Source organism: Panthera tigris, chromosome C2 (genome assembly GCF_018350195.1).
Source record: "Panthera tigris isolate Pti1 chromosome C2, P.tigris_Pti1_mat1.1, whole genome shotgun sequence".
Taxonomy (NCBI): domain Eukaryota; kingdom Metazoa; phylum Chordata; class Mammalia; order Carnivora; family Felidae; genus Panthera; species Panthera tigris.
Window position 1 is genome coordinate 139,094,086 of NC_056668.1, and position 12,982 is coordinate 139,107,067.

At 42.8% G+C, this 12,982-nt stretch overlaps 1 protein-coding gene across 11 annotated transcripts in view; it reads right to left on the minus strand.

Annotated features, from left to right (window-relative positions):
* The window catches only part of NKIRAS1 (NFKB inhibitor interacting Ras like 1), a 45,506-nt gene that overhangs the window by 17,016 nt on the left and 15,508 nt on the right, over positions 1-12,982 (minus strand). For 9 of the 11 annotated variants that reach the window (XM_042957129.1, XM_042957127.1, XM_015544423.2 and 6 more), the window contains exon 3: positions 737-799. The exons of the other annotated variants lie outside the window; for them this stretch is intronic. In XM_042957129.1, coding sequence (XP_042813063.1) covers positions 737-799 — 63 coding nt within the window. The remainder of the gene's footprint in view (positions 1-736; positions 800-12,982) is intronic. 11 annotated transcript variants of the gene reach the window in all.

Below are 12,982 nucleotides of genomic sequence, written 5' to 3' on the forward strand. Positions count from 1 at the left end.
TGGGTGGCTCAGTCAGTTAAGTGGCCGACTTCGGCTCAGGTCATGATCTCGCAGTTTGTGAGTTGGAACCCCGCGTCGGGCTCTGTGCTGACAGCTCAGAGCCTGGAGCCTGTTTCAGATTCTGTGTCTCCCTCTCTCTGACCCTCCCCCATTCATGCTCTGTCTCTCTCTGTCTCAAAAATAAAAAAATAAAGTAACTGTTACCAAAGAACTTAGTACCAAAATTGGAGAATTTAAATGATGATTTTATTTATTTAAAAAAAAATTTTTTTAATGTTTATTTTTGAGAGCAAGAGAGACAAAGCATGAGCAGGGACAGAGAGAGAGAGGGAGACACAGAATCCGAAGCAGGCTCCAGGCTCTGAGCCATTATCACGGAGCCTGACTCGGGGCTCAAACTCACAAACTGCAAGATCATGACCTAAGCTAAAGTCAGTTGCTTAACCGACTGAGACACCCAGGTGCCCCTAAATGCTGATTTTAAAAATAGTTTGAACAACTAAGTAGCTCCATTTTCTTCCCCATCAGAGCCAAAGACTGGACCTGGGGTAACTGTGCTGCCTTTTTTCTGTAAAACTTCCAGTATTTCCAGGGTCTGTTTAAGGGACTCAAAAATTGACATGTCCAGTCCTAGGCCTGAGCACCAGGCTTTAGTTCCCAAATACGGAGTGGGCATATATATGTGAATGTTATGCAAGTACTTCAAACTAACAAAACTTATCTTTCCTCCCCATACCTGTTCCTCCTCCTTGCTTTCTTCCCTTGATCCCATCCACCTGGGCAGTCTTCAGAGTTCTCACTGACCAAGGAAAGTGGGTGAAAGTTATTAAAAAAAAATTAGCCACTCTCTGCCTAAACACCTGCTTAATCGGTTGCCTCCTTCATTCCCATTGGTTTATCTTCATCTGAACTACTAAGCTCAACAAACACCTGGTAAAAGACCTTGTATCCTTCCTAGACTTCATTGAAATGTCTAATCTGTGGCTCTTTTCCTGATTATCCCCTTCCCAACTTTCTGTTTCTGCTGGGCCTTGTGACTTTATACTTAAATCTTTCCTTATCTGTCTCCTCAAAAGCTCAGAGAGTGTAAACTCTTTGAAAGCCAGGACTGGGGCTAATCTGTCTTTATAGCTCTGAGGACGAACAAAATTGACTTATAGAAAGCCCTTAGTAAATGTTTGCTGAATGAATGAATGAACTCATTTCATAACTGATGTCCTACTTTCTGTTCTCTTCTGGCCTGAGTGATCCATTCATTCATTCATTTTTTTAAATGTTTTATTTTTTGAGAGAGAGAGAGGGAGAGAGCAAGAGCACACATGCATAAGTGGGGGAAGGGCAGAGAGAGGGGGACAGAGGATCTGAAGCGGACTCTGCACTGACAGGCTGACAGCAACGAGCCCAATGCAGGCTCGAACTCATGAACCATGAGATCATGACCTGAGCTGAAGTCGGATGCTCAATGTACTGGGCCATCCAGGTGCCCTAATCATTTATTTATTTTTAAGTAGGCTTCACACCCAACATGAACCTTGAACTCCCAACCCTGAAATCAAGAGTCCAATGCTCTACTGAATGAGCCAGTGCCCCTGGCCTGAGTGATCCTTTTAAAATGCAATTTCCTTCACTCCATTTGTGCAAGTTTTGTCTCTTCCAGTAGCCTAGGACATCCTTGAGAGAAACGAACCATTCTGTGTACACAGTGAGTATTCAAGAATCATTTGTTGATAAGGGAACTAAGGGAAGATAATACTTTGTATGTTAATGAATAGTAGAAAAGCTTATAGGGTAGGTATGGTAGGGTCCCAGGAACTATCTTCATATTTAAATATGAACTATATCCATAAATAAAATCATGTAGATAACATCCTATCCCAATAAAACATACATACATTACAGACATATCCTGGAAATATTGCTGGTTCCATTCCAGACCAATAAATAAAGTTGGTATCACAGTGGTGCCTGGGTGGCTCAGTTGGTTAAGCTCAGTCTTGGTTTCAGCTTAGGTCAATTATGTCAGTTTCAGGAGTTCTGCCCTGCATCAGGCTCTGTGATGACACCATGAAGCCTGCTTGGGATTCTCAGTCTCTCTCTCTGCCCCTCCCCAACTCTCTCTCAAAATAAATAAATCAACTTAAAATAAAAATTTGAAGGGAAGGGCACCTGGGTGGCTCAGTCAGTTACACGTCCGACTTCGGCTCAGGTCATGATCTCGCGGTTCATGGGTTCGAGCCCCACATCAGGCTCTGTGCTGACAGCTCAGGGCCTGGAGACTGTTTCAGATTATGTGTCTCCCTCTCTCTCTGCCCCTCCGCTGCTAGCACTGTCTCAAAAATAAATAAACATTAAAAAAATTTGAAGGGAAAAAAATAAAGTGAGTATCACAATAAAGTCAGTCTCATTAATTTTTTGGATTCCCCAGGGCATATAAAAGTTATGTTACATTATTGTGTGAACCAGACTAATGCCATCTTGGACAAATCTATCACGACCATTCTGTGATCTGAAGCCTTCTAGAGCAGTCTCCCTACCTCATTCTTTTTGCTGAGCCACACGCTTCACACCTAAGTACACCCTTGGGTCATAACAACCTGATCTGCTCTGGAGACATGATTCTCAAAACATTTCTTCCCAGGTGGTCTCCCAGCCTGTACTCCTCAGCCTTTAGGACTATAAAAGCAGGTCTTATGGAAGGTGGAGATGCAGAAATCTATTTGTCTTAGAGCCACCGAAGAGGGACTACTCTTCAGAAGTCCCTTTAATAAACCATTTTTTGTCAAGCTGGACTTGTTGGCCTTTTTCTTTGGTCTTATGGCTCCGCTAGCCTTTGGAGATCATTTTGCATATACTTCCCTTTCATAGAACAATTGGCAAGCCAGCCAGGAGCAGCCCAGAGACCGAAAAATGGGCAAGGAATGAAGTTTTTGTTGGGGGGAAACCCTGGGGTGGGCAACCACATCGACGTGGGAAGGCATAATTGGTTTGCTTGATGCCTGTGGACTGTTGCAGGAATACAGGGACACCCTGAAAATGCCAAATGGATTAGAGCTATTAGAAAGTCACATGACCCACTGAGGTAAGGAAGGCCACCAAGCAGTGGCTGTGGTGGGTTGGCCACTCCTCTGGGTACTTCGGGGTGGCCAACAATGCCTAGCTAGTGGCAGAAAGGAAATAAGGCAGTTGGAAAAAGAATTACAATTGGAAAAGGAAAGGAGACTATCCACATCCCTTTTGGCTTCTAACTTGGTAGATAATATCTAAACCCAGGATACACAAATCAAGGCTTCACTGTTATCACTTTGTGTGTCTTATGGGACATAAAATGCAGTGACCTAAGATTATAGCCATCATTTGAAGCCAGACTGGGATGCTAAACCACGGAACTCATGGGAAACATTTTTGTATGCCAGTAACGTAGGATGTGTTTTCAGTAGAAGGTATGAGAAATGGAGACGCTTTTTTGTTGGAGAATAAAAAAGTAATTTTGTCCTAAAAAGCATCTAATGGTCTCAAGAGAAAAAAATGACAAAATCATAATGTAGAAAGTTGTAGAAGGTTTGTGGAAAAGAATATTTGACAAGGAATTGTGTGGTCAAGCTGGCTAAGACTAAAATGAATTTACTTTAATATCAAAAGCTGGTGCAAAATTAGAATTTGGTTTTCTCGCTGTTAAAAGGACATACAAATCTTGTGGCACCTGGGTGGCTCAGTCAGTTAAGTGTCCAACTCTTGATCTCTGCTCAGGTCTTGATCTCAGGGTCTTGATCTCAGATTTCTGAGTTCAAGCCCCAAATTGGGCTTCATCCTCAGCCCATGAAGCTGAATGAACAAATAAATAGACATACAAATCTTAAGTGTCTTCTCCAAATATAAGTGGAAAAAGTTTAAGCCATCTAGACAGGTTACCTTACCTTATTCTATCTACCAAAAAATAAATTTAGCTCCTAGATTTATGAGTGAGTTTTGTACCTATTTCATGACAGTCATTTTAAAACAGAAGCTATAAAGTCTCTGTGTGTATTCACATGTATCTGTATGTATGTGTTATGTGCTATTTTCCACCTCTGGAGAGTATTGCTAAAATTTGTTTAAAAAAAAAAGTTTTAAGTTAGTTGGCTTAATTACAACAGGCATATCCTTAGAGTTTTCAACATCAAACAATTTAAATAATCAAATTTACTAGTTAAGTTCATGTTTATCTACTGTAGTTTGTCAGCAAAACTGACTTAGAATGATGGTTGATTTTGTCTGATGTCTCATGAAATTTTCACAGGTAATCTAGACATAATTGGTAAGAACAGACAGACTGAGTAGATAAAAAAAATTTTAGGTAGGGGTGCCTAGGTGGTTCAGTTGGTTAAGTATCCAACTTTTGATCTCGGCTCTCATGATCTCACAGTTCGTGGGTTTGAGCCCTGTGTTGGGGTCTCCACTGACAACAGGGAGCCTGCTTGGGATTTTTGTCTCTCACTCTCTCTGACCCTCCCCCGCTTGCTCGCTCTCTCAAAATAAATGAATAAACTTAAGAAAAAAAAAGTTTTAGGTAAACTTTTTAATTAGTTTCCCAAATCCACTTGGTACCTTGAAACCTTAAAGTTTTGCTAAGTGATGAATTAAGTTAATTTCATCAAATATCTAGATCATTTGCTAATAAAATAATGAAACATTACTAAACACAGGTTTATCTACTTCTGGCTTATTCCAGAGGAACTAAAAGATGTGTTAATGCTATATTGAAAAGCTTAAAAGGCACAAGCTTCCAGAAATTATGAAATCATAAATTTAAATTTATATCATAAATTTAAAGAATGCTGGTATAACAGCTCACAATTGCTTACTTCTTAAGTTTTTATTAGAAATTAAGGTTTCTGAGGGTTAAAAATTCTAAATAATATATGCAATTAACCTTATCAGAAATAAGAAGGTAGGGGCGCCTGGGTGGCTCAGTTGGCTAAGCATCCGACTTCAGCTCAGGTCATGATCTCACAATTTGCGAGTTCGAGTTCCCCGTCAGGCTCTGCTGACAGCTTGGAGCCTGCTTCAGATTCTGTGTCTCCCTCTCTCTCTCTGCCCCTCCCCTGCTCACACTGTCTCTCCCTCTCTCTCTCTCTCTCTCTAAAACAAATAAACATTAAAAAAATAAATGAAAAAAAAAATAAGGTTAATCTAAAACAAAGGCACCATTAGGGTAACCCAAAAGCAAACGTGGCATGACCTACAGGCAGTGGGCATAAACCGAGAAGAGACTGCCAACCAAATGACGTTCTAGTGGCTTTATGGAAGAAATTTACTCCTGCTGAGCAATTTAGGCCACTGCCCTCCATGCCACCTCTGGAAGAAAAAAAAAAAAAAAAAAACTAAGCCATAGGTGACTTTTTTAAATTTAAGTTTATTTATTTACTTATTTTGAGAAAGAGAGCATACCCATTGCACTCACTCCCAGGAGAGGGGCACAAAGAGAGAATCCCAAGCAAGCTCCACACTGTCAGTGTGGAGCCTGATGCAAGGCTCAAACTCACAAAGTGTGAGATCATGACCTGGGCCAAAATCAAGAGTCGGATGGTCAAATTACTGAGCCACCCAGGTGTCCGGCCACAGGTGACTTCTTACAGGGGCTGGGAACACCCCTGCCTGAGAGACCAGGGTTGGGACCAAGATTGCTTCCATGTGAGAGCCTAGGGGGCAACCAGAGGCCCCAAGTATAGTTCACAACTTCGTGGACACCAAAAAATAAGCAAAAAGCCATGGCCTCAGTGGATATCAGAGCAGAATGCACCCTAATTTGTGGCAATCCAGAATGTCACTCAGGGACCTAGGCAGTCACTGATAATTATAGAAGGAAAAGCGTAAGGGTGATGGGCACAAGAGTGCGCTTGAGAATATAAGCACAACTGCTCCATATGAGGTTTTCAATTTTGCAATCAATACTGGAGACCAGATTCGGCATAGATATTCTCCTGGGAAAAAACACTACAAAACTCCGTAGGAGAATTTCACTTTCGAATTAGGGTAATTGAAACTGTCTTAAAGGGAAATTCAAATTGGGATCCTGTGTTACCCCCTCCCCAAGTTGTCAATGTAAAGCAATACTGGTTGTTAGGAGGATTTGAGGATATACCTACCACTAAATAATCAAGCCAGCACGAAATCCCTATTATAGGGCTGTATGGCTTGTGAAGAAACCAGATGGCACCTAGAGAATGACCACTGACTATAAAGAACTAAATACATGCTGCTATCCCTAATATTACCCAAATCGCTGAATGGTATATGGTGTAGGCTCTTGCCATATGGCTTTGGATTCAGCCAACACTTTTTTTGGTTGTTTATTTTTAAATGTTATATTTGAGAGACAGAGAGACAGACAGACAGACAGACAGACAGCACAAGTGGGGGAGGGGCAGACAGAGAGAGGGAGACACAGAATCCTAAGCAGGCTCTAGGCTCTGAGCTGTCAGCACAGAGCCCGACAAGGGGCTTGAATCCATGAACTGTGAGATCATGACCTAAGCCAAAGTCAGATGCTTAATCAGACTGAGCCACTCAGGCACCCCTATTTATTTTTTAGACAGAAAGAGAGAGAGAGAGAGAGAGATCACACAAGTGGGGGAGAGGCAGAGAGAAGGAGAGACAGAATCCTAAGCAGGCTCCACACATCAGTGCAGAGCCCGATGTAGGGCTCCATCCAACTCACAAACCACGAGATCATGACCTGAGCCGAGATCAAGAGGCAGATACTTAACCAAATGCAGCAGTCAGGCGCCCTAGCCAACACTTTTAGTATTCCTTCACGTCCCGAGTCACATGGAACGGTTGACGATGGGCATTCCGGGTATTGCCACAGGGATATTTGCACAGCCCCACTATCTGTCATGGTAAGACTGCTCATATTTTGTCTTTATATCGACCACTATTCACAGTTAAAAGGTTTCATCGTATGAATGATGTCACTCTAACTCCTGAAAACTTCTGTTAGTCTTACCTGAACAATCTCTACACTCATGTGAACAAGCAAGGATGTGCCATCAATCCACAGAAAAAGTACAAGGCCCTGGACCAGCAGTAAAGTTCTGGCAGGTTACTCGGTCAGGTTAAGGCTTCTTATACTGGGCTCTGTGACTGACAAGATTCAATAATTTCCCATCTCTAAGACATTAAGCAACTGCAAGTGTTCCCAGTGGGGTACTGGAGGGCCTCTAGCCCAATTTAGCAAAATGCCTGCACTCTCTATACCATCTGGTAAAAAAGGAAGCCCACTGGCATCGGGTAGAACATCAAGCTGGCTTTGACCAAGCTCTTAGTTGTTCAAGCACAGGCCACAAGAAATTACTTTACTAGTATTTCCATGACCCTAAACGTGACCACTAAATGGGATGAGTTGGGCATTTTGGCAGCATGGGAAGTTAACCGTTGAACTTTGGGTCACAACTCTGCAAGGGAATAAAGATACAATATTTTCCTATTGAACAACAAGTATGGGGGGGGGTCTATAAGGCCCTTCAGCAAGTGGAGCCCTTAACTGCCACTCTTCCAGTAACTGTCCAACTGGGTTGCCTATAAAGGGAGGCTAGATGGTACATTCACAAGAATGAAACTGTCATAACACAAGCCCCTACATTGCAAAAATGGCATGCTTACCTACAACAACAGAGTGTCCACCCCACTAGTCCCCTAGGAGCTGAATTACATGGTATCATGGAGCCAGTAGAATATGAAACCTTTAATGATCCCCCAAGAGCCTCCTACAGACAGACCGCCAGACAAGTAAAGGAAAGCACAAAACTTATTCCTGAAGCTGTTTGGTGTATGGGTGGCTCCCCTACAAGGAATCCTAGTCACTGAGCTACGGTAGCAATCCAACCCGACTGATACTATCCTGTTTGAGACTGGAGATAATAAAGGCAGCCAATGGGTTGAACTGACAGCTGCCTGGATGGTATGTATGCATGAATCTTGACCCCTTACCCTCTGCATGGATAGCCGGGCTGTCTATAAAGGCCCAATGAGCTCAGGATGAATGGAAAATTTTATAGAAACCATTATGGGGGGGGTTATGGAAGGATATGTGGAATATAGGACCCTGCTGCCTCCCAAACTATTTTCCATGTCTCAGCACATAGGCCTGTCTCACCCACTAGGAATACTGAGGCAGACACCTCAGCAAAAACCAGGGGCCTTACCTCCATACAAAGTTCAGAATTGGCCCTATGTATTTATAAACACACTGGGCATTGCAGTGCTAAGGTGGGTTGGAACCTAGCAAAGGGAGCTGGCATGCCCCTTTGCTATATTGACATACTAGCAGCCATCAGTAACTGACTGATCTGCTCCCATGAGACCTAGGACAGTTCCACACACAGGACACATACATCATGTGATCCAAGTGGTTTTAGACTGCCAAATTGGTTATATTAGCCGTCTACCCATGAATCAAGGGAAAAACAACACTCTAACTTGTGTGGATACAGCCACCGGACTCAGGTAAGCCCTTCCCTATAAAAGGGCCAATCAAAATGCCACCATCAGGGGTGCCTGGGTGGCTCAGTCGGTTGAGTGTCTGAACTCAGCTCAGGTCATGATCTCACTGTGAGTTGGAGCCCCCACATTAGGCTCACTGCTGTCAGCAGAGAGCCCACTTGGGATCCCTCCCTCTCTCTGCCCCTCCCACGCTCACACTCTCTCTCAAAAATAAAAAATAAACATTTTTTTTTAATGCCACCATCAATGCCCTAGAACTCAGTGTCATGTACAGATACCCTCGAAGGATAGATTGTGATAGGGGAACACATTTCACTGGACATGATATGTAGGACTGGGCTTATGAAAATATACATTGAAAAGATGCTCAACATCGCTCCTCATCAGGGAAATTCAAATCAAAACCACAATGAGATACCACTTCATGCCAGTCAGAGTGGCTAAAATGAACAAATCAGGAGACTATAGATGCTGGAGAGGATGTGGAGAAACAAGAACCCTCTTGCACTGTTGGTGGGAATACTGGTGCAGCCGCTCTGGAAAACAGTGTGGAGGTTCCTCAAAAAATTAAAAATACACCTACCCTTTGACCCAGCAATAGCACTACTACAAATTTACCCTAGGGATACAGGAGTGCTGATGCATAGGGGCACATGTACCCCAATGTTTATAGCAGCACTTTCAACAATAGCCAACTTATGGAAAGAGCCTAAATGTCCATCAACTGACGAATGGATAAAGAAGTTGTGGTTTATATACACAATGGAATACTACTTGGCAATGAGAAAGAATGAAATATGGCCTCTTGTAGCAACGTGGATGGAACTGGAGAGTGTGATGCTAAGTGAAATAAGTCATACAGAGAAAGACAGACACCTTATGTTTTCACTCTTATGTGGATCATGAGAAACTTAACAGAAGACCATGGGTGAGGGGAAGGGGGTGGGGAGAAAGAGTGGGAGGGAGGCAAACCATAAGAGACTCTTAAAATCTGATACTGAGAGTTGATGGGGGGTGGGAGGGAGGGGAGGGTGGGTGATGGGCATTGAGGAGGGCACCTGTTGGAATGAGCACTGGGTGTTGTATGCAAACCAATTTGACAATAAATTTCATATTTAAAAATAAATAAATAAATAAATTAGGTTAAAAAAATATATATACATTGGTGGTTTCATTTACCCTACAATCCACATACCACCAGGCTAACTGAAAGAAGAATGGCTTTTTTTTTTAAGTAGGCTCCATGCCTGGCACAGAGCCTAACGCAAGGCTTAAACTCACAACCCTTAGATCAAGACCTGGCCGAAGTCGAGAGTCAGATGGTCAGATGCTTAAGTGACTGAGCCACCCAGGCACCCCTCGAATGGCATTCTTAAAGCTCAACTCAGAACTCTCTTACAGATACCACAGTTGCATGGATGGACAAGCCTTGCCAGAAGCCACACACTTGTTAAATTTGACAGAGACTAGCTGTAGCACCACCCCATACTCATGGTTAGGTACCAAAACCAGCATGCCTACGGCTAGTGCCATCCAGAAAATGAGGCCTGAGAGGCTGGTTGCTGAGTTCACAGCAGCCCAGAGACAACTGTGGCTCCAGACTGCTCAGCCCATCCTCCTGGGCAAAGGGACACTTGAACGGGGTTAGAATGACAACTTTCCCCAGAATGGATAGGCTATTTCTTATTAGAGTGTGAGAAATGTCTCAGACAGCTGAAGCGGTCCCTGTTGATCCTACTGGAGCTGGGGCCAAAACAGTCAACATAACAAATTCCAGACAGGCACGGTTACCGAAAGGCACTCTAGTTAGTTACCTAACATGGTTGTTTGCAGCACCTTGAATTTTACATGTACAGATAGACTCTTTGGCCCTTGGGCAACATGTCTGATAGGTCCCTCCTGTTCATGTACCTCAGGCCACCTCTGTGCTCCTGACAGAGGGCAAAGGTACTAGAATCTTCTCAATAGAGGGAGAGGATCTCCCCAGACAAGTACCTACTAAACATTTATTCTTTTATCCTTATTCTGCTGCTTCTCTTGTCCTGGTGAAGGAAACCCTTTTCTACAATGGACATGGACATACATGGACGGTTTACAATGGGATTCATGCTATATATGTGGTTTGCTCCCCTTTCATAGGTCTCTTCTGTTGCTGTTTGCTGCTGTGGTTTAGGTCTTCAACTTGAACACAGTCTGGTAAAGAAACCTACTGCCAAGAGCCCCTCTCTGATGGCTCAGGGAATACTGCAAAAGAGGTGGGCATGGGAGATTATAAGAGCCAGACTGGAGAGGCGCAAGGTGTGAACCAAATTAACACCATCTTGGACAAATCTGCCATGATGACCGCTCTGTGATCTGAAGCCTTCTTAAGCACAGTCCTCCCCACCCCCCACACACACTTTTTCTATTTAACCATATCCTTGGGGCATAACATCCTTGATCTACTCTGGAGATACTACTACGATTCTCAAACATTTCTTCCCAGGTGGTCTCCCAGCCTGTACTCCTCAGCCGCTAGGGCTGTAAAAGCAGGTCTTATGGGAGGTGGGGTTGCAGAGACCTACTTGTAGCTACCCAAGACACATTTCTGTCTGCTAGTCCCTTTAGTAAACAATTTCTTGTCAAGCTGAACTTGTTGGCCTTTTGCTTCAGTCTTCTGTCTCCTTTGGCCTTTGGAGATCATTGTGCATATACAGTTCTCTCCCTTTCAGAGAACTGTACAATGGTCAATTAAGTGTGCAATAGCATTATGTCTAAAAAAAGTTTACACTTTAAAAAATACTTTCTTGCCAAAAAATGCTAACCATCACCATTACAGCTCAGGGAACTGTAATCTTTTTGATGGTGGAGTGTTTTGCCTCAATGTTTATGGCTGCTGACTGATCAGTGTGCTAAAGGCTGGGGTGGCTGTGACAATTTCTTGAAATAAGACAACAATGAAGTATACCACATCAAATGGCTCTTCCTTTCACAAAGAGTTTTTCTGTAGCATGCGATGCTGTTTGATAGCATTTTACCCACAGCAGAACTTCTTACAAAAATTGGAGTCAGTCTGGGGCACCTGGCTGGCCCAGTTGGTAGAGCATGCGACTCTTGATCGCAGGATTGTAGGTTCGAGCCCCATGTTGGGTACAGAGATTACATAAAAATAAAATCTTAAAAAAAAAAAAAAAGAGACAGAGACACACACACACACACACACACACACACAAATTGGATTCATTCCCCTCAAACCTTGTTTTTAAGCTGTGTTTTGTTTTTAAAATTTTAACATTTATTTCTGAAGGGAAGAGAGAGAGACAGACAGACAGACAGACAGATAGTACATGAGCCGGGGAGGGACAGAGAGAGAGGGAGATACAGAATCCAAAGCAGGCTCCAAGCTGTCCGCATGGAGCCTGACACGGGACTCGAACTCACGAGCTGTGAGATCATGACCTGAGCCGAAGTGGGACACACAACCGACTGAGCTACCCAGGCGCCCCTGTTTTTGTTTGTTTAGTAATCTCTACACCCAATGTGGGGCTAAACCCACAATGCTCAGATCAAAAGTCACACACTCTTCCAAATGAGCCAGCCAGGTGCCCCCTTGCTGCTGCTTCTATCAGCTCAGTTTATGTGATACTCTTAAATCCTTTGTTGTTATTTCAACAATCTTCACAGGACATTCACAGAAGTAGATTCTATCTCAAGAAACCACCTTCTTTGCTCATTCAGAAGAAGCAAATTCTCATCAGTAAAGTTTTACCATGAGATTGCAACAATTCAGCCCCATCTTCAGGTTCCACTTCTAATTCTAGTTCTCTTGCTCTATCACATCCAGAGTTACTTCTCCCACTGAAGTCTCAAACCCCTCAAAGGCATTCTTGAGGGTTGGAATCAACTTCTTCCAAACTCCTGTTAAAGTTGGTATTTTGACCTCTTCCCATGAATCATAAATGTTCTTAATGGCATTTAGAATGGTAAATCCTTTCCAGAAAGTTTCAACCTATACTCTGCCCAGATCCATCAGAGGAATCATGACCTATGGTAGCTATAACCTTACAAAATAAATATATTTCTTAAATAGTAAGACTTAAAAGTCAAAATGACTCCTTGATCCATGGGCTACAGGATGAATATTGTATTAGCAGGTATAAAAGCATTAATCTTATTGTACATTTCCATCAGATCTCTTGGGTGACTGGTCAATGAATAGTCAATGAATAATATTTTAAAAGGAGTCTTTATTTTCTGAGCAGGTCTCAACAGTGAACTTAAATTATTCAGTAAACCATGTTGTAAACAGATATGCTCTCATCTAGGCTTTGTTTTTCCATTTATAGATTACAAGCAGAGTAGATTTAGCCTAATTCTTAAGGGCCCTAGGATTTTCAGAATGGTCAATGAACATTGGCTTCAACATAAAGGCCCCAGCCACATTAGTCCCTAATGAGAGTCAACCTGTCCTTTGAAAACTTTGATGTCAGGCATTGACTTCTTCTAACTATGAAACTCCTAG